General features: G+C 41.5%; 1 protein-coding gene across 9 annotated transcripts in view; it reads right to left on the reverse strand.

The window, feature by feature from the left end:
• Positions 1-25,573, reverse strand: part of Cacnb2 (calcium voltage-gated channel auxiliary subunit beta 2) — a 341,467-nt gene that overhangs the window by 200,615 nt on the left and 115,279 nt on the right. The window contains exon 1 of one of the 9 annotated variants that reach the window (XM_032884178.1): positions 15,018-15,408. The exons of the other annotated variants lie outside the window; for them this stretch is intronic. Coding sequence (XP_032740069.1) covers positions 15,018-15,065 — 48 coding nt within the window. The 5' untranslated portion in view covers positions 15,066-15,408. Of the gene's footprint in view, positions 1-15,017; positions 15,409-25,573 lie in introns of those variants that run through there. 9 annotated transcript variants of the gene reach the window in all.

Here is a 25,573-nt window from a genome sequence, read left to right on the forward strand (position 1 = left end):
AGATCAGGACTAAATTCCAACTCATAGAGTTAGGAAGAATGGAGAGTAAAAGATTATTCACCCAATTTTATGGGACTCAGACTCCCCCAACAAGGGCCTTTTCATGCCCCAGCACCCAGGCTTTCTTTCCACTAGGTCTTACGTGGGCTTTATGGTGGACTTATTTTCAGTACCACAATCCATTTTGTCTTAGGCCTTCCTTTTGTAAGGGAGATAAAGGAAATGTTCACTTCACACAGTGAAGACAAATGAATGTGAGTGTGTGAGTGAACAGGTAAACATTACTTGAGACTTGTAAAGGTAATCATTAGAAAGCAGAGGTCAGTGAAAACAGAGCTTCCCGTGCTGCTGTATATATTCTGTGTGCGGCTCAAAGGCTCCAGTTAAGGGATGATTGACAGATAAAAGGTGAAATGCTGTATTCTCCTAATGGAGTGCATTTCTCCAATCTGTCCATTCAAAGAGAGGACTTCTGTCTAATACCCACTGAGAGGCCCTACTGCCTAATGCAGGCCTTATGTATGCAAATAAAATAACAGATTTTAGAGGCAGATTCATCAACTCCAAGTCCTAGCTCTGGCACCTCTTTGCCATACACCCTCTCTGCTTCCTTTTCCTTATTGACAGAGTGAAAGGCCTATGCACTCCTCCCAAATGATGGGACTCCCAGATGCATATAGAATCCCCTGGATGTCACAATTCACCCTATAAAGCAATGGCAGCACATGACATGGTGTTGAAACATAGACAGCATTAACAATCTACAGTAGACTTTCGGATCCTTCAAAGCCAGTCTTCATATGTTTTTGAATGAGGTCATCTAGCAATGTGTAAGCTTGCTTTCCTGAATGTTTTAAGAACTATAATGAAAATGTGGATGGACTTAGTTCCAGGCACTCCTGAAACACATGAGTTAGGAAAGACAAGCCCCAAGGATCTGAAACAGTTACCAGCACTTGGTCGCTTAGACTGGGAATTGTTTTATTCATTTTAAGCCAATTGGTACCAATGAGTTTGAAGAGCTTTTGATTTCTTAGGTGAATCTCAATTTACGCTGCCCAAAATTCTGCCAATAGGTCACAATACATGTATGTATGCCTGCATGCACACATGTACAGATTATGTATGTACACATGTATGGTCAGGAAACTGGGGAAGGTATTCCATGTCGTATATAAGATGAACAAAACCATTTATTGGGTCACTTCTGGGACAGCTTTCAAAAAGACATGCATGTCCTTCCAGATTTGCTTAATTTGTCTAACCTAATATCCTTATAACCTAATAATCTAATCAGAATATCCTTGCTAAGAAAATGGGAACAGAGAGCTTTGCAAGTTCCTTATTTTCTACCATAATTTTTTATAAGATTATTTTACAGAATCCAAGAGGCCCAAATGTAGTATAAAAGTAAATTATTTTCGGCTGTCTTCAACAGTTTGATTGCTATGGCTTTCCTTACAAATGCTTAAATACATTACATTTTTAACGTAAAATTGGAAAGCTAGCATTACCATGTTTACTGTATATGCTCCTGCCATTCTTTCAAGGGTTCCCATCATCAGGATGTATCTCATTACTCTGAACTTCACGTTGGGAACATGTGAGATTCAGTGCTGCCTGGTTTTCTGCATTTAAGCAGGAAGGTTGTGAAGATTGGAGTTGTAGGGATACTCTCAAATTTGTATCTTTGGCCATGATATATATTTGAATTAATGATGCAGTTGAAATTACTTTGTATAGTAACTGCAATATTAAACATAACTTTAGCATGGTACAGTGATATGTACTTCTAATCCCAGGACTCAGGAGTAGGGCAAGGTAGATGAGGAACTCAAGATGATTCTTGGCTACATTGTAAATCTGAAGCTTGTCTGGGTTGCATGCGTGACTGTGTTTCAAAGAAACTCAAAAGGAAAAAAAAAAACTAAAAGCAAAATATAAACCAAAAGAAATAAAAAGGGTAATCTTTTGATTCTAGAATATAACTATTTCTAGATATACCTTGATTATTCACCTACATCCGAGTTCTAAGTCAAAATTAGATGTGAAAATACGTCCATGTTGTGGCTGGGTACAGGAGATGAGTTCCCAACTTACCTATGTGATCTGCTAAGTAGACCTAACAGTTCTACTAAGGACTCAAGGGCAGTGGATTGACAACCATCTCCTGGTATAGTGGCATATACCTTTAATCCCAGCCCTTCTGAGGCAGAAGCAGGCAGATCTCTGTGAGTTACAGTCCAGCCTGGTCTACAAAGTGAGCTCAGAAGAGCTACAGGTGCATAGTGAGACCAGACTGAAGAGAAACCAAGAAAGAAGGAAAACTAGATAATCAGTATCACTGCAGTCTGGTACCTCAGCTATGCTCTTATGGAGGGAGCTATGACCCTTCTCAAAATCCCAAGAAAAACAGTGTGTCCAGTATGTGCAGGGTGTAAGTAGGCATTGATTAAATGGATAAACATAACATTATTAAGTTACAAATTAGCTAGACCCATCTGTCAAATCCCCAGGTCTCACACTTTCTTGCTCTTGTTGGAAAAGTCTCTCCAATTGTATCTTATCCTAGTCTTCTACTGATCTACTATGATTTATCATTTAAATTCCTATTAACAGGGGGCAGACTCTCATCTCCTTAGGAGACTTTTTTTTTCCTCAGAGTCTGGCATATTGGCTGAAAAGAATGTAGATTCCTGAAGTTCTCACAACCAATAAGGCCCTATTTACAGATGTATGAGACTCCAGACAAGCTTGGAGATCAGAAGTCTATATTATTGATACGTTCAATAATACGTGGCAGTAACTCACGTCTTCATATTGCTTATATTGGCTTCATGCTTTGCTTCAAAGTTGACGTGTGTGTGTGTGTGTGTGTGTGTGTGTGTGTGTGTGTGTGTGTGTGTGTGTGTGAGAGAGAGAGAGAGAGAGATAAATTATTCTAATTCACAACCTTTTTGCTCAGAATTTACACAGTTCTAGTCTCTTATATCCCAAGAAGCTAAAAACAGTGCATGATACACAGAGAACCTGAAATTTTAATTTATTATTTGAAATAATGACAAAATAAGGTTTTTTAAAAACACATACTGAAGTGTATGAAAGGCTGGCTAGACCAAGCAAAAATGGAATTGCAAGTCTTTTATTTAATATGAACAAAATTTCACAGTATAGCTGTAATTAAGTAATTTATTTTGAAACTAAATATACTGATTAATATTATTAATAAAACAGATGATAACAATTTACTCTAAATTGGGGTTTATTGGTCTACCTGGTCACAGAAAAGCTGTTACTAAAATACTTATTGAGTTAATTGATGTTTATAAAGGGATCGTTATGATTTAAAATGAAGAGGAATTTAAAATCACTATGAGCTGCATGGGAAAACAGAAACGTGGTGTTCTCTTTGTATGTCAGCTCTCTTACTAAGAAAACTGTCTCTTGCTCATTTTTCTAGCATTACCTAGGGCAGTGGTTCACCACCTCTCTAACGCTACAACCCTTTAATACAATTCCTCATGTGGTGATGACCCCAACCATACAATTATTCTCATTGCTACTCCACACAACCTTTTGCTCCTGTTATGAGTTGTAATGTAAATACCTGTTTTGCAGATGGTCTTAAATGACTGCCGTGAAAGGCTCATTCAACTCCCAAAGGGGTTGCAGCCCACATTGGTTGTGAATCACAGGTCTAGAGGCTGATATTCAGAAATCATATTGGCAGTCGACTATACCTTCTCCCTTACTGTGAAGCTAGGTTTGTTTCTTCAGGAAGGAGTTCTGCCACTCAGAGGATAGCACTGTGAATTAAATTCTAGGACAAAAAGAGGCCTTGTCATTGTGTATATTTGACTCATCTCAGGTAAGAAGCCCTGCAGCTATGGATCTGCTCATAGATGTGAGCCAGTATGTCTCAGTCATTGGCCTTGTTACCAGACAATAGTAAAGCAGAGATATCTGAGAGAGCCTGTGTATGGCTGATGAATTAAGGCTTGTACCAAGTGCCATGTGAAGAGTGGGTCTCTTCAAGGCCTTAAGAACAGGCAAACACAAACACCCAACTTACCAAGAAGCGGAGGAGGAGGAGGAGGAGGAGGAGGAGGAGGAGGGGGGAGGGAGAGGAAGAGAAGGGAGGAGGAGGAAGAGGAAGAGGAGGAGGAAGAGGAGGAGGAGGAAGAGGAAGAGGAGGAGGAGGGAGGAGGAGGAGGAAGGAGGAAGAGGAGGAAAAGGAAAACTGGGAGGAAGAAATGGAGGAGGAGGAGGAGGAGGGGGAGGAGAGGAGGAGGAGAGGAGGGGGAGGAAGAGGAGGGGAGGAAGAGGAGGAAGAGGAAGAGGAGGAGGAAGAGGAGGAGGGGAGGAAGAGGAGGAGGGGAGGAGAAGGGGGAGGAGAGAGGCGTGGTATTTCATTTCATGAGAGGCAAGCCAAATGGAACTCAAATCAGCATCTTTCATTGCCAGTTACCAAGAAGCCTGCATATCTAGTCAAACTATATACCACTCATCTGTGAAGGAAAAATATTGAGATCCGTTTTTGAGAACAACAATCACTTTGTTTCTTGTCTATCATCATCAAGGGAGGGGGGCAGGGTGGTAAAAATGTATAAGGAAAAGACCACAGGGAACGCCATGGGGATTTAGGTGAAGTTTCATGGACTTGCTGTGACACTACTACCAAAGAGAAAAAGGAGAGATTTAAAGAAAAAGGGAGGGAGGAAAGAAAGATGAGAGAGACAGGGAAGGGAGAAAAACAACAAGAGGAGAGAAGGCAAGAGATAGAACGCACTTTGGGAGCCATCTTGAGCTGCTCTGCCCTTCTCTTTTACTGGGGTTATTTAGAAATCTGAGATTACATAAATCCTTTATTCCTTTGGTCCTGCGGAGGAGAAGGGCCACATACATATCACAAAAGTGCCAGGAAGAACAAAGAACCGTCACCACAGAAGGATGCTCCTTCCGGTGGTTCACAGAGGAGAAGTGGCTGCTCTCAATGGAATAGCAAGAAAGACACAGAACACAGGAGTCCTGGGAAGCAGTTCTATTCAGCAGAAAGGTCACCCTGCGACTGAAGGCTGCAAATCCGCACAAAAGGCAGCTACCTGCCTGAGCCAGGACTTGGAAAGGAGGGGGCTGGTGATGAATGTCACAGCTCCTAAAAAGGGAGTGTTATTCGTGGCAAAGATGCCAGGGATGCTTTTAAATACATGTAGCTATTAAACCTTTGCCTCAAGGGTTCGTATAAGAAGCACAGTGGTGTATTTCTCAACATATTTGTGTGCGGTGTGTGCATGGGGTATGTCTATGAGTGGGTGAGTGTGCACACCCAAGTGCACACATGCAGAGGTCAGAACAGGACTGAGCATTTTTTTCTATTGCCCTCTAATTTTCAGGCCTTGAAACAAGGTCTCTCACTAAATGGGAAGATTGCTGTTAGGGATGGTTGACCAGCAAGCTCTTGGGATCCTTCTGTTTCTGCCCTTTTCCTCAATGCTGGGGTACAGGCATCTACAGCCATGCGTAGTTTTGTGTGGTTACTGGGGTTTCAAACTCAGGTCCTCATGCTTACATAGCAAGTACTCTTACTTACTGGGCAATCTCTCCAGTCTTCACGCTTTTATTTTGAAAGGGTTATAAATAATGATCATCCAAAACGTTTTTTAAAGCACACATTTTCCCTCTTTATAAACAATTTTAACAAAAAGTTAGTTTGATTTTTAGTTTGTTTCCATCCATCAGAAATGAGATCTCTTCTGTGTTTGAAGGGATTTTTGTTATTGGGGAGGAATCTGGTTCTTTTTATTTAATCCTTTAAATGAAGTATTCCATAAGTTGGGAAAGAGATCAATAGCATAAACTGATGAGTTTAAAATTACAGCAACAGATGCTTGCTACTTCATACATCTTCACAAGAACAGGCTATTACAACAAAACTCTTGTGTGTTTATACATATAAGTCTCTGATGAATTCTGCACATATATAAAATGAACATTTTATATTGCATTGATACACAAGAACAGCGGTTGCAGTAGAAAAATAAAAAATTGCTACTATCTCCCTGGTGTTAGTTTTATAGTTACTCATTAAGTATACTGAGACTGTGTCTAGGGCTGAGTTCTTTGCTGGGCCACAGGACAAAGCAACGAACAAAGCACAGAGAAAGTATGGCTGTCAGAGGGGAACAGATAAATAAAGACCACTATAATGAACACAGCAGCTGCCTTTAGGAGTAAAAGCAACAAGGCTACTTAAGCAAGCTTGGGTAAAAGCTTGCACTGAGGTTGGTCTGAGGGTAAAAGAGCCCTGGGCTTTCGGACTCCTTATAATAATCAGTATCACTGGAGCTTGAAATTGTAAAGAAGCTCAGGGTAAGGTCAAGAAAGCTCATAGAGGCTGGATCACAAAGGGTCCAATGTGTGTTGCTTGGACTGCACTGAATTTTTTAGAGAATGGGATCCAGCTGAAGGGTTTGAGTGGAGGAAATTCACCTGTGCAGCCCTAGGACAGTTGGGACCGTATTGATGAAGAATGAAGAGAAAGATGGGAAGACTAATCAGGACTTGGCTGTGGTCTTCTGGGAGTGAAGTAAGTGGGGCTGCTTAAGAATTGAAGTCAGAGCCCAGCGTGTTCTGCCTGGATGAGCTCTCTTCAGGGAAAGGACAGGGAGAGTGACCATGAATCCGAGAGAAGCATGAGTTCACTGGTACTGTTTAACCTGCCAGTGAGGAACAGGTGGAAATGGATATTGGAGAGAGGAAAACACGACGACAGCATACCACACCAGGGAGCGGAATAACTGTCTTAGCATGCAAAACATGCTTATGACCATGTGATGCAGAAGAATGCTTGCCTGTAACGCCCCATGAAGGATCAACCCCACAAGCCAGCCAAGCCTTGCCCTCCAGTGTATTCTGAATATATACAAATGCTAATTTCTCAAGCAAGTTTATCACCCAATACAGTTCAAGTTAACAGTTTTCTGATGCATTAGTATACATATCTTAGTTAATTAAAAACAGGCATTAAATATGTAAGATATATGCAATTCTATACAATGAATATCTAAAATTCATACACCATCTGATTGTGATACATGTACATATCACACATATATATTTATGTATATATGTATGTATATCATATGTATGTATATGTGTTTGTGTTATATATCATATGTATATATATGGTATGTATATCATATGTGTACATATGTATGTATATAATTATGTATATGTATATATTTTCCAGTATATACATATACTGTATATGCTCTACATGTTCATATACTGTATATATACACATACAATTTTCTATACCACATATACATATATATATATCATATGTATATACATGCATGTATATACACACATGTGTGTATGTATGGGTGTGTGCTCTTGGAAATTGAACTCAGGGCCTTATGCATCCTAGGAAAGCATTCTACCACTGAGTCACACCTTCTGTCCTACAATTTCACATTTTATAAGGCTTTCTGGGAAAAGATGAGGAATAAAGTCATTTATCACAAAATAAAACTTATCAAATGTTTGATCCTATGCAAAGTAACATCTCCTCTATCTCTTTACCCATTTCTGTGAGCTGCCCACACGTCAACATAGACTTTGAGAACTCCTTTCATGTAGATACCAATAGCAACAGAAGTACTTTTAGGGAAAACGTTATATTATAAACATGGTCCTGAAGCTTGATAAATTTCACATAAAATAGTCTCAGCGTCTGGAATTCCTACGTACCAACTCTAGCTTCTGTAAGGTCTTTAGAACCACTGTGCTATTCTCCAATGCAGGAGATGCTCTGGGCCTCTCCAACTGTTAGATTCTCATAAACTAAACACACACTGGTGTTTCATAAACACCTTTGCCTCTACCCCATGGGTAGAGGACAGAGATCGGAGGTCGACTTCATCTTAATGTTAACAGAGACACTCAGAGGGAAGATTATGAACGTGGCAATTGCTTCACGAATGAATATGACTCAGGGAGTCTGCATCAGTCTACAGACTTTACAAGGCCCCCCCCCTTTGCCGCAGTAAACACACTTCCCAAACTGACGGGCTTAATTCGGCACAGGTGAAGGGACTCCTGGCACGCATGGCTAGGAGAACGAAAACAGTTCCCACTGGAGTGAAGATGGGCAATTCTTTGCATAATTTTTTAGCGTGCATAATAATCACAGGAAACTATTAGGTAGCACTGCCTCTGTAATCCCCCCATGTAAAGAACTTTGCATTTCCCAGCGATGAAGCAAGTCTGCAGAAACCTTTTCAGTGTACGAGATCAAGACCCCTGCTTTAGAATCGGTTGCCATTCATACATGGACCTGCCTCTCTCAGGAAAAGAGAAGTGCATAGTGACCCAGGACTTGCTGGGGAGGAGTTAAAGCAAGCTGGAAGTGCCAGGAAATTCTCCAGCAAACTTGTCCTGTCATCTTCAAATGGCTAACTGTGGATCAATTTCATTTCCCCATCCGAGCCCCTTAATATTTATAAAGTGAAATGGTTATAAAATGTCCACCTATCCCCTTGTCTAGGAATAGAACGTTGGTAGAGAGAAGCTATTAATTAAAGCTCTGAAAAATTAAATCCTTCAATGCTACTCGTACTGCACAGCATGTAAGTTCTCAGGTTTGGTACTTCTGGGGCAGAGGACGTGTTGCTCCCATGTAGGCTTAGACATTCTTAAGGACTCTCTCATGTCCAAGAAAGATGGACATGAGTTAGCAAATAGAAAAGTAAGACATTATGCTAACTTTAAAAACTGAGAGGCCTGAATGGCTCAGTGGGTAAAGGTGCCTACGGCTACTCCAGACGAGATGAGTTAAATTCTCACAGCTCACACGGTGCAAGGAGAGAACCAACTTCTGAAAGTTGTCCTCTGACTTTCATGAGTGTCCTTGTGTGTGTACTCCCTGCCCCCAACAAATAAATAAGTATAGTATTAAAATTTGAAGGGTAAAATGAAAGATTTTAATAGAGACAGAGTTGAAAGCTATTATAACTCAGGTCTCAAATCTAAAATGTCAGCAGTCTCTGATAAATAAATGTGACTTAAAATTATATATGTATGTATATATATATATATATATTGTGCGTTATGTGTGTGGGGCATGTATGCGTCTGTGCTCGTATGAACAATGTTGGTTCTTCCCTTCCCATGTGGGTTCTGGGTACTGAACCAAGGTCATACAGCTTCGTGTTACATGCCTTTACTTGCTGGGCCATCCTGAGGGCCCTAAACATGATTTAAAAGGTGGGTCTTAACAGTCATATACCATCCTTCCAAACACCTTAGGATTTCCCTAGATTCATCCCATTTGGAGAAAAGCTTGAGTCTTGAGTGAAAAATTCCAATCTGGACGTGACCTGACGTCCTGCTAACCAGCCATCTCTCTCAGCCCTTCTCAAGTTCAATTACCATTGATTTCTATGCTCCACAGCATTATAAAAATTTCACGTTAATTAAATGTAATGATAATCCAATTATTTAAACATAGCAACGCCTTCTAAGCAAGATGAACAAAACACTGTGCATAGAGGAAGAATCATCTCCCTTTGAATCTCAGCTCGGCTGACTGTCAGATCCTGAGCCCTTTAGCCATACACTGTGTTGTCTCTCTCCTGTGACACAGTAACTCTTTACCTTGTCTACCTTTGACGTTATCTTACAAATTCTCATTAGCACACAAAGAACTAAGCTTCACTTTGGCACATTTCCAACACTGTTGGCTTTGTTGCGTCTTCTTCTCTCTCCCATTGCTTTCCCTTCCCTCCAGTTCTCCTTTAACCTTTGTTCCTTGTCTCTGGATCCCCACCAATGGTGAACCTCTCTCTTTCTCCTCTCTTGGTCTCCTACTCAGTTCTATAGCCTAGAGTCACTCTCACACCACCTTATTCTTTCACAAACAAACACGAAAAGTTAGGAGCGGCCGTGGGAAAGCATGTAAGTTTGTCCTGAGACTGGGTCCTCTCACGTAGTATAATGCCTTCCAGAGCCATCCATTTCCTGCAGACATCGTTTTTCTTCACAGCTGAGTACAACTAAACATGTGAGGATATTCCATGTTTTCCCTGCCCATTCTCTAACATGACAGGAAACAGCAAAAACTGTTAACTCTAAAAGACTGTGCGTGAGGCAAGCTCATTAGTCGCAGATGAAGCTCTGAGTGACTAAGTCCTACTAAAGGCACCAAAGTAACACATAACCTCAGCTAAATATTCTAAAAATTAGAAAAGAAAATACATTACTGGAGCCCAACAAAATGGCATCTATTCAGAGATTCTTAGTGTATGGATGAGTTTGTGTCCTCCTTTAGCAAGGCTGCTTGAGATTATTGGTAATAACTAATATTCACAATCTGCGACTAAGTCAAGAACAATCTCGCACCACTGTCTCTCCTTCCTTCTCAGCTACTCTCTTAGATATGCCTCCTAGGTCCTATGCTAGGGTTGCTAAGTTTTTGAAAAGCACCTGAGTAGTAGTTCGTGTACAGGTGCTGACACACTGTTTTATTGCATCTCGAATATTCCATGTTCTATAGTGATTCTGATTATATAGGATATTTATTAGTCTCAAAAAAGAAGAAAACTCTCTGATATGACATTGTAAATAAACAATCTCATCAAAATCCCAGCTTGTGGCAAGTCTAACTCCACAGTCTAAGGAGTTTTCTTTATAACCACCGTCCTCCACCGGTGTTATATGCTAATCACTGGCTGATGCTTTCTTTATCAGTTCCTTTACCCACAAAATTGCCTCAAAAGACAGATAATCGAAAAGGAAAGAAGACAAGTATCGCACAAAGGATAGCCAAATGCTCAAAGCCTTGACTTTATTAGTCACTTAGGGGATGCAAAGGAAAGCCAGCAGAGGACACTTCTTCCCCTTACAAACTGGCTCGGGTGTGAAAGACAAGCACATCTCTATAGAGTCCTACCAGTTAGGAGGGTATGCCTTGACTGAATGTGTTAGAAAGCTTTTTACCAGTGTCCATTGAAGACAAATATAGGTATACTGCAACCTCTGATTTGACATTTTCACACTTAAATTGAAATCCAACAGAACTAACATTCAAGTATCACAATTATTTAAAACCCTAATGTTTACAGTAATTCAAACTGGAAGCTACCCACATGCCCATCAACAGCAAACTGACCAGTGAAATCATGGGTTAGCCCACAATGGAAGACTGTATATGGCTGCAAGAATAAAGGTAGACCTAGAACCACAGAGATCTGTCTTATAAATGAAGGGCAAGTGACGCGGGTAGGTGGGTTGAGGAACGATCTATATGAGTTCATTTCTATAAGATTCTGAGACAGGATAAATGGGCTGTGGTGCTAAAGACAAGTAAATGGGTCCTCGATCAAAGTGGGTAATGGTGAGCAGAAGGCATATAAGAGGAATCGACAATGAATGGTTTCTTTAAGACAAACCAGCCAACCACAGCGGCAAACCTTCATGTGTGCGCTTATGTGCACCTGTGAGTGCAGATTCCTGAAGAGACCAGAAGTGCGTTAGATTTCTGGAGCTGAAGATATAGGTGGTTGTGACCTGCCTGACCTGGGTGCTAAGAACCAAACTTGGATCTTCTTGAAGAGCAGTACACATTAGTAACTGCTGAGCCATCTCTCTAGCCTTAGTGCATGGTCTCTTGACTGGAGTGCTGACCACATTCCTCAACCTAAGGCAACTTGAAATCTTAGCATCAGCTCTCCTATGCATTTGACTCTTGGGTTACCCATCTCTATATTTTGAGACTGAATTTCTGAACCATTTCAGAATTTCAGATTCAGGATGTTCAGTCAGGAAAAACAAAGGTACGAAAAATTTCCCAAACTTAAAAAATTTAAGAATATCAAAAACCTCTACTCCTAGGCATTTACAGCAAGGTCCATTCAATCTGTACAGCCTCTGTCTAGTGTCCACAGCCCCTGTGGGTATCAATATTGATGGAGGTTTGTCCCCTATATAAAGTGGGGTGAACCTTGAATATAACCTGAGTCCATTTTCTTACATACTTAAATGACATCTAGATGATCTAGCACGTAGCAGAACAATTCAATGTTGGTAGTTATTTTACTGTACTGTTGAGGATGACAAGAGAGCTGTGCGTGCTCAATATGACGCACCCTCTTTCAAAGACTTTTGTTCCTGTTGTGCAATCCACAGATGTGGAACTTACAAGCATAGAAAGCCACCTGAACCCCAACTAAACGCTTAGGAGAATGGCAACCAAGCCCTTCTTCCAAAGGATGCAGATGTCAATGTTTTCCAAGTTCACATTAGAGCTCTCCATGTTTGAGTTAATAATAGTTATTCAGTTGACAGCTTTTCATATCATTTAATAAAGCAGCAAGGCAGTACAGATAAATACAGGAATTGCCTGTAAGGTATAAGCCAGATTTAAAAAATTACTGTTAGGTATAAACAAAATAATGAAGTCGAAGTTCCAAAAATAAATGATAATGTCAAGATGAGAGGCTTGTGAACTGAGTCTTGTAGAGAAAAACAGGGCTTCGAGCCCATAGGCTGCATTCATTGCTCACAGAACAGGTCCTGGGTCTATCAAGCCAATGTAGAACAGGAGAGGAAAGAGAGCTAAATAAAATTAACCGCAATGAAAGGTAAAGAGCTAGAAATGAAGGCTGGAGGCACGTGTATATAACTTTCTTTGCTGCCCACATAATGTTAACCGAACTTTCTAAAAGACAGTGTTAGAGTGGGAGGAACCCTTAACAAAGCTGTCATCCCAAAAAGAAAATGGTTAAAAAGGAGAAAGACTCCCAGAAAACTGAAAAAAGACACACACACACACACACACACACACGCACACGCACATACACACACATGCACACACACATGCACACACATGCACACACACACCACTTAACAATGGATATCCTGTCTGAGGATGTACCCCCAAGAAATCTTGTAGCTGTACATATGTCACAGGGTACACTTACACAAAACCAGGTGGTGTAAAGCACCAGGCATCCTAATCTGCCTAGACCTGTATGATATGTACGATCAATCTATCGCTGACTGAAATGCTGTCATGCAGTGGGTGATTGTGCACATATGTCATTTTATTTACATGTTTTAATTTATAATGTTTTACATATATACACATATATAATCATATATAATAGATATCCGATTTGTATGTGTGTATATATATATATATACACACAAATGTTTGAATTTAATGCTGGCATGATGTCTACTAAATATTCTAAAAATATTCATACGCCAGACTTTAAAACATACACATGCTATATATTGTTATGGCTCCTTATTCAAGGTACAGGGTAAAAAGTTTGATAATTATAAAGAAACAAAGTCACACTTTTTCGTCATGACTCCAAACAAAGACAAAAACAAAAAAAACGACAACAGATTGTAGCATCTGTTCTTTTTATGTACTTACAGGTGTAACACAGGGGGCAAAAACAAGCCAAATAAAAACCCCAGTCTTGAGAGTATTTTTCAGAAACCCCAGACACACTAGGCAGATACAGCAATAGATTTCTTCTAATTCCCAAAGAACACGACAAACAGACATAAAGCCACAGAAGTCAGAGTCCTCATTAATTTATGAAAATAGAGGATTTTTAACTTGATGTCATTTTAAGGTTTTCATTTTTAGGCAGTTTGAGACACTAAAAAGTTTGGGGCACTTGTTTCCAAATGTTATTTTAAAATCAATTAATTTTTCTATTGGGAAAAATCCATCCATCTCTGCAGATGTCGTCCTATAAAAAAAAAAAAAAATCCTGGCTGGCTACCTCACAACTACATTTACTCCTGCCCTGTCAGCTGTTGCATTCAGAACACAAACAACACTGATAATAATCCTAAAACCCGTTCAACTAAGGGAGCGTTTAAATCTCTTATTTATTTAATAGTGGGAGATCTTTCCAAATCTTACAGGAATGCGAACGATCCCATTGTCCCCTCCCATCCCTGATCTTCAACTTCGTGCTTTAGAACATAGCAGGTTTTGACCTTGTTTGTCTTGAGGTCTCAGGTGAATCCCTTCTGCTGGCCAAACTCCCAAGGTCACAGATTTCCTTAGTGACACCCTTAAGAATTGATTAGTGTTCATTGTCAGTTTTCTGTTTGTTTTGCATCCAGGAATCTCAAGTCGGGGGTTTAGCCATTCAGCACTGCAGTCTGGCCAGCCTGCATAAATTGCCCGCTCCCTTTCACATCGTTCTGTGAAAATAAAGCGGCTGCACGCAGACAGCGTAGGAAAATAAAGCCAGGGCTTCCTCCGAGCCTGTCTGCTTGCACAGCGGTGCCGTGTATTTCAATTAACATCCGACCTTCTCCAACAATAATACTTCGGCATCGGCGAGAGCATGCCTTTTAGAATTTAATGCTCAGACAGCCATTTTGCAAAAACACGGCAGGTCCACGAAATAAGGGCTGTTCCCGAGAAACAGACAGGGGACGATAAAGCCATTGGGAAGGCTGGCGATATTGCAACAGCTGTGTCATCCATCAAACGATTATCATGTACAATTTTCCTGAAGCTCTTCCAAATAGGATTTCATATTAGCCACCGCGGCTGTCTGCAATTTGACAAACTCCGTGGTAATTCGTCTCCAGAAAACAATTTCTTTGCCCACGCCACGATTCAAATACGAAAACTCCGAGCAAAAGAGTGTATCAACTGGTTTGAACTGATACAGATATCTGAGACAATAGCTACTCCCCCACTGCACACATACACACATCAAACAGTCCCTCTCTCTACAAGTTATTTCCAACGCTGTGAAAGTAACCCCGAACAAAAAGGTAAACGCACAGAAACATCTCCAGAAAGACCTCAGAGAATTGTAGCTCTCAGGCGCCTTGACAACTCATGGCACAAATGATTGATTTTCTGTTCGGTTCAGCACAGGGATTAAAGCACCCAGGAGCGGCAGCATGAACCCGACAGACACAAGTTACAATTTTCAGCTCCCAGCCACGACTGTAGAGCAATAGAAACTTACATAGGACACCCGTACTCGCCGGCGATGTACCAGCCCGCAGCACTGCATGAAGAGGTGGCAGGACGCAGTCAGAGCGTGGCTTCACCAAGCTGCACCGTGCCTCAGCTTCTCGTCACGGCCACTGTCCATTTCTTCCCACCTTCCACTCCCAGGTAAGAGTCATGGGCAAATCAACACTTAGCTGCTGTCTCTAGGTAGTTTTTACAGACACTGCTGTTTTTGCAGGCATGCCAAAACTTTGCTCTCTCTGACTGCCTTTTAAAAAAATTTTTTTTCTTACAGGTAATTTGAGATCTCCTTTCAGGGGGCTGCCTCCCGGCAAACATCTAGAAAAGGTAGCATTTCTCTTCCTGACCGAGCTGTTGCTAACATGGAGTTTTGCCTGTTCAGAGCGTCAGGGTTTCCGAGCGAGGCTTTTACAGTAGCCATGCTCAACCCCAGAGATTTTCAAACCTCGGAGCCTTGCATTTCACCGGGCTGCAGTATGCTGCCTCCGAAGGGAGGAGGCCTACCCTGGCCGCTGTGTATGTGACTGTTTCTGAGAACGACGCTGCTCCTGCTGCTGTTTGGCTGTTACATCGCCCTCCTCGCTACACACAGCGCAGAGAGCCTTGCAAGAGCATCCTTGATTCACTGGTACCTCTGTAACATTTTGGGCATATCTGATTTGCTCTTTCTCCCTCCTCCCCTCCCACTGACAAATGAGTGAGTCTAGACTTCAATTCACTGTGGATCCTTAGGACTCCAGAGCCACCCTCTACACCATGAGACGCTTTGTCCTGCAGTATGCATTTCAAAGGGATGGGGAGGAAGATTGCTGGAGTAGCCTCAGGACCTGACTCACTCAACCACTGCGGCCGTACAGTTTCTCTTTCTGCTCACCAAAGACTCATTTTCTACACTGAAGCATGTTAAGTGAACGCAGCTCTGGCGGGCGAATGTGATCGGAGTCGGACCTAATTAATTGGTTGAATAATGCATCAGCTATGATTTAGACACAACAAGCCAAATGTCCCATAAGCCCGAGAGCTTACAAGTCAATACCCCACGTCAACTATTCTGTTTATACCATTCCCCAAGGACACGGCTTTCTGGCAGAGAGCGGATCTTTATATTCTTTGTCTGAGGCCTTGTACGTGTCGCACCACGAAAAATGAATCATTAAGGCATTAGGGACTCGGCTCTTAATTTGGATGATATCAACCATTCTAATAAGCAATGATTCATATAACCTTTCAGTATACCACACACACTGACCCAGATTGGCTCCATCGTGCTTAAAAAGGCACATTAATTAATCACACACCATAGTCTAAGATCAATAACCATTGTCAGGCTCCTTAGTCCTGTGGAAAAGGAGAGCTTACTAATTCTCCACCTCTTGCTCGTGTTTTCTTTAGAGCCCGGTTAACCAGCTCCTGTATTGCTGTTCCTTAGGCATGACTGAGAACTGGGAAAGTGTCTCTGCTTTCATTCAGAACTCTCACATCACTGGCAGAGGAACCGAGCAGTGTAATTAATAGCCTGGACTTAACGGAGCCCCCAAATTCTATGGCTTTACCGCATACTAACCATCCACGTTTTTGAAAGCGCAAAGGGAAAAATATGACTATGTAAAGAGGTGGTTCTCAACCTTTCTAACACTGCCACCCTTCAGTACAGCGCCTCATGTGGTGGTGACTCTGAACTGTAAAATTATTTAGTTGTTACTTTATAACTGTAATTTTGCTAGTTATGAATCATAATATAAATATCTATTATGTTGGATATCTGATTTGCAACCCCCGTGAAAGGGTAGTATGACCCCCCCCACAACGTGGTCATGATCCACAGGTTGAGAACCACTGACGTAGAGCTTTGATTACGCCAGAGACATTTCTAAATTAAACAGGAAATTAACTTTTGAATTAAGTCTTCTAGAGAAGGTTGACATTTTTTTTTTGGACTCTACAAGACATATTGCTTGTACACAGAATTTCAGTTCGATTTTTTTTTCTGAAGAAACTTTAATAAGAAGTATAGTAATCTAGTAAACACAAAGTCAAGGTTTTTATTAAAATTTTTGTACAATATAATTTGCCCTTTTTCTTCCTCTTCCCCCAACTAAAAGAGAGAGAGGGAGGGAGGGAGGGAGAGAGAGAGAGAGACAGAGAGAGAGAGAGAGAGAGAGAGAGAGAGGTGGGTGGGTAGGGAGGTGGGAAGGATCAAGGGTTTTAAAAAGCGCCTTTATCTCACATTTCATAAAAACAAATAAAAATGAAGTCAAAGTTAGAAAAAGATGAAAACAGTGGTGGAGTCTTCTCTCCTTGAGTTCAGAATTCACTTTTTATTAAGTATGGTATTTTTAAACACAGTATGTGAGAGATTCCCCAGTTCATTAGAGATTCCACCCACACTGTCATTCAAGAACCCAAGAAAGAAAGTCACTGAGCGCTCTAAGTGGGCTCTGCAAACATTTGCTGGGGACCTTCTATCTTCTTGGCTCTGGGTTAACATGCTATGGAGAGGAAATAAGAAAGTACATTTATCCGTGACTCCCTTTTCTTTCTTTCCAACAGGGAGTCCATGCCACCATCTTCCTTTAAGGATTGACGTAAGGCAGGTGCCACCACACCAAAAGCAGGTCTAGGTCTTACGACACAGCAGAGAGAAGAGAAGAAAGTGACAAGGGGCAACAGGAATGCCAGGGGAAACGATGGGAACAGCTCCTAACTATCCCTCCCAGGTATGCTCAGGGCTCTGTAAAGTCAGGGCTATGTGGGCTCCTTTTACAAGACAGGCAGTGCTGCACCCAGTGGACAATAAGTAGGAAAGAATGGCAGTTAACTAGACAGTAGACGAAGCACAAAAATTCACACGCAGACTAGATACGTGCCACATCTGCTCTTGTAAAATATACAAGCAAAAAATGTGTGTGGCCTACAAACTCCTGATACACTAAGACAGCATAGTTACACCCAAAGTACGTTTTCGGGGACTTGCATTTTTATTTCTTATCTTGGGTTGTTCTATGTGTAAGCACATGCGTGTGCCTCTCCAGCCCTTGGGCTTTTTTTTGAAACGGTTTCACATCACACGGGGATATCCTCAGATCTATTATGAGCTATGGGGACAAGGATGCCATTGCATCCCTAATCCTCCTTGCCTCCACCTCCCAAGTTCTGGGGTTACAGGTCTACATCACCGTGTCCGGTCCAAAGTATTCAAACTAAATTTCATCCTCCCAGAAACTCGGTCCTTCCTTCCGTGTACAGTTTTAGCGTTGAGCAGAGAGAATGACACGTGGACAAGGAGACATAAATTCACACTTGCGTCTTTGTTATTCATTTATCATTTCATCCATAGCAACCAGAATAAACCTAGGGAGCTTGTGCTAAGGCAAACAGTTCAGCTTCCCTAGCAACTGGGGGTGGGGCATTGGGGCAGTGCACGTGACTAGCTTCTGACCAATGAGAAAGAAGCAAAACTGACAAGTATCAATCCCATGCCTGTCCTTAGAGGAGCGGGACCTTGCCTTCCTCTTGTACGTTCCTCTTTCCTGTTGCCCTAAGGTAGATGTAATGCTGAAGTGATACAGAAAAACCTGCCACACATTTCGGGGACACAGCAGCAGGTCTCCAGTCTCTCATTGGAAGCCGCTGTTCCCTTTGGAGGTGGCTTGTCATGGCGTGACATTATGAAGAGAAACATGCCCCCATATTGTCTAAGATACTCCTACTTTGACCCCAGTTAAAGAAATGAAGCCTGTATTTTAAAAATACTTCTTTGTGTTACTGTTAAAGTGAATAATGAATTCATAGTGTCCAAGGAGCATAGGGAGAGGCAGGGGCTGATGGGGCAGAACAGCGAAGCAGGGAGAGATACCTAATTCCACAGCGGAGTTCGGATTTTATCCAGCAGAGCAGGAGAACGACGGGAGCTGTTAAATGTGAAAATAACTGCCTATTTTTATTAACAAGTAGGAAAAACAATCCTCTCTAGATAATTTGGTCTAAAAATACTGGAATATTTTCCCCAAACAGAAACAGATTCTACAGTAAGAAATCTGAAGCTGCTAAGCTTACGTATTGGCAATTAGTAAGGAGCTATGAAAAAATCAAATCAAATGAACTTAATCAAATAGATTGTGATTTACGGAGCTCACCACAAAGCTAATGAATGATTCACTGATGCATTTTGTAATAATATATGGTGTATTTACATTAAAATATTGTAACGCAGTAACGAAGAGCGATTGAAGTAATAATGAAGAATCACAGATACATATGACATCATGTGTATATACATATGACATCAATGGCACACATTTTCCAATCTAAGAGGTTCACCCGTAAGTGTGGCTTACGAAAAATGAGGATTGTTTGGTTGTTTCACATTGTGTGTCACTCCTAGTGACAAGAGAGAAAGCACACAGCAAATGAGATGGTGCATTTCCTCAGAAGAATGACACTAGAGGGATAATAGCAGCTGCAAAAGGTGATCTCCCAGCATGCGAGAGAGACTGGAGAGGAAGCAGAAGGGGAGATTGAACACCGCAGTGTTAGCTATCCAGAGGAGCAAGAAGCCCTGGCGTGGAGGACAGGGAGATGGCATAAACACCAGAGTTTGGATTCTTACTCCTCACATCATGTGTTGCCATGGTGATGCCCACTCTAACAGTAGTGTAGAATAAGCAGAAGCAGAGAGAGGCGGATCCTAGGGGTTTTCTGTCTAGCCAGTTTAGCCAAACTCATAAGCACTCGATTCAGTGAGAACCCCTGTTTCACCCAAATACAAGGGAAAAGATGGGGAAATACATCTAATGTTAACCTCTGGCCTCGACATACACATGCACCGGTTAGCATATATGAGCATAGGCGGGTGAGCACGCCCATGCACGCATCTGCACACATAGGCACACACAGAGATTCGAGCAGGCGACTGCACAGCAGGGTGATAACTGTTACAGCATATTTCAAAAATGTAGCACTTTGGATGTTTTTACCCAAAACAAATGAAAAATATCCAAGGAGACAGATAAAGCTAACCTAATCCAATTATCATACACGTTTCACATGTTTCAAAAGATCTGCCAGTATAACAGGTATACATGTCCACATATTTGTTACACTCATTTATTTTTGTACATATATGGGAATGCATATGCCACAGATCATGTGCAGAAGCCAGAGGACACCTTGTAGGACTCACATCTGACCTTCCTGATGTGGATCCTGGGAATGGAACTTAGGTCATCCTGCCTAGTGGTAAAAAACTTGACCTCCTAACTTATCTGACCAGTACCAGTTTCCATAATTCTATACGTCATTTTTTACATGTCATACATAATTTTATAATCAGCTACAACTAGTTTAATTTAAAGATGCCCCAACAACGCCACAACCTTGAGATTCTTTCTGTAGTAGAACAGAGATCCCTTATCAGGAGTGACTCTGTTTGGGTGTTACAGCTCTTTCAGTGGCTGAAGTTTCACACAGCCTCAGGGTCCTGATAGCCTCTGTGCTCACTTCTCACCCACCCATCATAGTCTAGTGTTACAGCTATACACATTGATAAATACAAAACAATAATTCAAAAAAAAAAAAACCCCAGCAACATAAAAAAAAAAAAAAAAAAGCCCAACAATTATCCTCAACAATTATCTGTCTGTTGAGTCAATGTCACCTGAGTGCTACTGGGCATGCGCATGAATCTGCAGGTACTGGTCTCACAAAATAGGAAATATAACACCCAAGATTTTTAAATATAGGGAGGTCAAGATACAGGGGGGACTATATATATATATATATATATATACATATATACATATACATATATATTTACAAAGTAGTATGTTAGTTGTATGAAAGTAAAGAATGTTACAAAACTATAGAACATGTAGATAGACATTTGCCATTACTAAAGGAAGAAAAGTCTTTTGGGGCAGTGCTCTTTGCTCTAAGGTTGCCAAGTGGGAAGGAGTTAAAAATACAGGGGAGTGGAGGGGTTTGAGCACAGGAAGAAGCTTCTACAAATGTCTCTGTCTAGGAAGGGATGGTTAAGTAGCCAAAGGATCAAGTAAGAGAGGGAGAAGGACAAAAGCAGGCTTAGAAGGCAGGTGGTAAGCATGTCACGAGCTCTGTGCCGGGAGTTTTATCTTTGTACTATGAGCAATGGGATGGTTTCATTCAGACAGCCACAGGCATGAGCAGACAGACAGCATTTTTAACATACACGTTGGTCGTGAGGTTGTAGCTGAAGGGAAAGCAGAGAGCACAGAGGAAACAACGTTGGAACATCTAAGGCAAAGATGATGGTGTTACTTCCGGAGGACATGGAGCGAGAGGTGAGAGAAGCAGATGCGCTGAGAGGATTAGAACAGGAAAGTATGATCAGAAACAACAGAGTGAGAAAAGCTTCAGTGTAAGTGTAAAAGATGGTTACTTTTCTATCTCCTTGTCTCTGCCCATTTCCATCCATGATTGTGGTTCAGTCTGTTGGGACAATGTGATATGCCTTCATGGGCAGGTCAGCTCTCGTCTGCCCCTTGACTTGTTCTGACCATTCTATCTCATATTGGAATTCCAAGCAGGACTCTTACCAAGCCCCGTGTATCTTTCTTAATCATTATACTCCCTCTTCTGCTTATTCTCTCTTCTTGCTTTTCTTCTCCTTCCCCTCCTCCTTTTGCTCCCCCACCCCTCCTCCTCTGGTGTGTTCATGGATATGTGAGCATGTGTGTACAGTAGTGCATGAAGGACAGAGGCCAATATTGGGTATCTTCTGCAATTTTCTTCCACCTTGATCTTTTGAATCAGGGTCTTCCATTAAACCTGCAGCTCACCAATTTGACTAAACTGGGTGGCCGGCAAACCCCAGGAATCCTACTGCCATAGCCTCCCAAGCATTAGGATTCCAGGTATGTAGCACCACCCTTGGCTTTTTACTGGGTGCAAAAAACCTGAAGTCAGGTCCTCATACTTGCCTAGCAAGCACTTTACCATCTAAGCCATCGCTTCAGCCTTAACCTTTACTTCTGTAGCCACCAAAAAGGACAATTCTATTTTACTCCGCTTCAATGGAAATACGCATCATTCTTTTTCAGATTTTCTTTTTTCTTTCTTTGCCAAGGCTTTCTGTATTCCTTGATCTTCTAGGTGTTTGTTTTTTTTTCAGATCAATAACTGTATTTTTCAGTAATAAGATTGCACACAGATAATAGTAGAAGTCAGCAGAATAAGGAGGTAGTTAGGGGAGGTGAGGTCATGCTTCCCAAACTACTGGTAGCCATGGAATGGGCACGTGGCTTCAGTAAGATTTGGCCACTTCCAATGTTTGAAACTGACTCAACATTCTAATTTACAAAGCTCTTCCTTGAGAACCAAGTAACTGACACACACACACACACACACACACACACACACACACACACACACACACCCATTAAAACAGGAAAAGGTCGACGTTTTGGGTAAGCTTATATTTTATATAGGGTTGCATCCATAACTCCCTTTGGCTCCGTGCAGTCTTTGAATCCTAAGTTGGATACCTGGAGGACAGCCTTTAGGCTGCAGCTTATGCTGCTGTAACACATGCTACACTTAAGAGTGTGATAAAAACTGAGCCATACTAATAATCCCCTCTTATCTTGTCATACAATCACATCCGAAGGAGTTCAGTCCTGCAGTGAAAGTCATTTCAATCCAATGCCCTCCTTTTTCTGCCTAGCTCAGGGAAACTTGCAAAGAATGTCAAAATCCGCTTCAATCCCTTTTCCTTTGAGTCTCTCAAAATTGACCGGAAGCCATGTCCCCACTTTGCAACACAAAGAAGTAAAACATTTAAGCATTAAAATTCACGCAGGTCCCCAACTGGCTCCCTCTGCCTTGTCTTTGGATTTGTGGCTTAGTGTATGTCTTTAAAATTTCTCCATATCACTCATTACAAAGAGTGTATTCTAGGAAAATGAGCCAACAAAGATTCCATTCATCTCCTTCTCCTCCTCTGGCTCAAACCCTCTCTACCCAGACTTCTGGTTGTCCCCAACAGAAATCAGGGCAACAAGGGAACATCACTACCTTCCAACTGCAGGAGGAACACTGTATAAAGGCAGAGGTCCACTATGTTAATCAGAAAGGTAATGACGGGAAAGCAAGTCCAAGACTATCCGCTGATTAAAATTCACCACGGCTCATCCTTTTTTCCGAAAATATATTTGACCCATTCATTTTACTCATTACGGACGGAAAGAAATACAACCTGCATATAGGAAAGAAAATATTGGTCTTTGGATGGAAAAAGGCATGTTGTCCAGATATAATATGTTGTGCGCAAATCCATGATGACCACAGCATAAAGTACTTCCAAGTGGTTATTCTAATTTCCTCTCTGATTGGAATGACCAAGAAAGAGAAATGCATATTTCCCCTTCAGCTACCACAAATATGCTTGACAGATTCTAAAATTCTAACACACACACACACACACACACACACACACACACAGAGAGAGAGAGAGAGAGAGAGAGAGAGAGAGAGTTGTCCTACCACTGACTCCACCATAACATTCATTTACAAAATTAGCAAGTTACCACTTCATTTTCCTTATTTTTACTTTTTGAGATTATGATACCATTTTCCCTTTCCTCTTCCTCAAACCAAATCTACCCTTACAGACTTTTCTTGTTCTCTTTCAAATCATGGCCTCTTTTTTCATTAACCGTTCATCACACATGCCTATATGTATATGCATATATATTTCTAAATACATAAATGCAAGCTACTCAATCGGTATAATGTTACCTGAACGTATGTTTGCAAGGATAGCCATTTGATATTGGATAATTCGTTGGTGCGTGTCCTAGTTAGGGTTACTGTTGCTGTGATAAAGCACTAAGACCAAAGCAACTTGGGGAGGAAAGGCTTTATTTAGGCTTACGCTTCCACATCACTGTTCATCTTCTAAGGAAGTCAGGACAGGAACTCAAAAAAGGCAGGAACCTGGAGGCAGGAGCTGATGCAGTGGTCAAGGAGTAGTGGCTTGCTCACCATGGCTTTCTTAGCCTGCATTCTTATAAAATCCCAGACCACCTGACCAGAGTTAGCCTCACCCATAAAGGGTTGGACCCTCCCACATCAATCACTAATTAAGAAAATGCCCTACAGGCTTGCTTATCACTAAATCTTATGGAGGTATTTTCTCAATTGAGGCTGTCTTCTCTTCAGTGACTCTAGGATGTGTCAAGTTGGCATAAAGCTAGACAGCACAGCATGCTTTTCCCTGCAGGAGACTTTATCTCCTGCTCTCAACGTTCCTTAATTGCTTGTAATTCTTTGTGTAGAGTTAAGGCCTTGTGGGGTTCCTCCACTCCACGTTGGCAGATCTATTGCTGTTGCCCTTGTTCAGTTCTTGTTTAGTCAGTCATGTTGGTGAGACTTTATGGATGTAGCTTATGCCATGACCACGAGGCACAATCTCACCGTAATCCCCTCATCCACTGGCTCTGACAATGCTACACAGCTTTGATGCCTATGAACCACAAAATGACCTGCCTGCCAGTATCATTCTAAGTGTACAGTAGTGGCATCAGACAGCAGTGGTAACTAAAAGCTATCTAACTTGATTTATGGTCACTCAACAAAAGCTAAGTCATGCCTGGGATTGGAAACAGGCAACTACCCAGGGCTAGTGGAATAATAGATTAGAGAGGAACCTACAACTACAATCACTTTACTAAACCAGCACGATCCCTAACTGTGCACTAAATATTTGTCTTTTTAGATACCTACAAATATAGTTGTCACCCAACAACAAGGAAACTTCTCTTTGCAACAGATAGAGACCAGTCAACCAACTATAACCAATCAAAATGCAAAGCTTAGTCACAATGAATACATCTACAATCCAACTCCCATACCAAAGGCCCAGGGAACATGGTAGAAGATGGGGTGGAAAGACTGTAAGAGACAATTCAACACTTTTTTTAGAAACGTATTTATTTTATGTATATGAGTACACTGTAGCTGTGTATCTATCTTCAGACACACCAGAAGAGGGTAACAGATCCCACTACAGATGGTTGTGAGCGACCATGTGGTTGCTGGGGATTGAACTCAGGCCCTCTCGAAGAGCAGCCAGTACTCTTAACCACTGAACCACCTCCCCAGACCCCAAATTCAACACTTTTTGAAATCCTTTGCTCAAGTAGAAAAAAGAAAGAAGAATAACAGCTGATACACATGGATTCCCCCTGGGCTCCAGTCCGTAAAGTAGGCTAGAAACTCGACACGGGGATTCTTACAATTCCTATAGCCTAAGTTCTGATTTACTTCTAGTTTATAAATGAAGGAACTTTGTCACATTTCTGTCACTGTGACCAATAACTGAGTAAAACAACCTAAAGGAAATAATTATTTACTTTGGCTTAGAGTTTCAGAGGTTTTGGTCAATCATGGCAAGGAAAATATGAAGGCAGGGTAGCTCACATCATAGCAGAAGAGAGGGAAAGGGGAAGAGAGGGAGAAGGAGAAAAGTAGGAGAGAGTGAGAGGGAAACAGGGAGGGAAAAAGAGGAGAGAA

Source organism: Rattus rattus, chromosome 14 (assembly GCF_011064425.1).
Source record: "Rattus rattus isolate New Zealand chromosome 14, Rrattus_CSIRO_v1, whole genome shotgun sequence".
Taxonomy (NCBI): domain Eukaryota; kingdom Metazoa; phylum Chordata; class Mammalia; order Rodentia; family Muridae; genus Rattus; species Rattus rattus.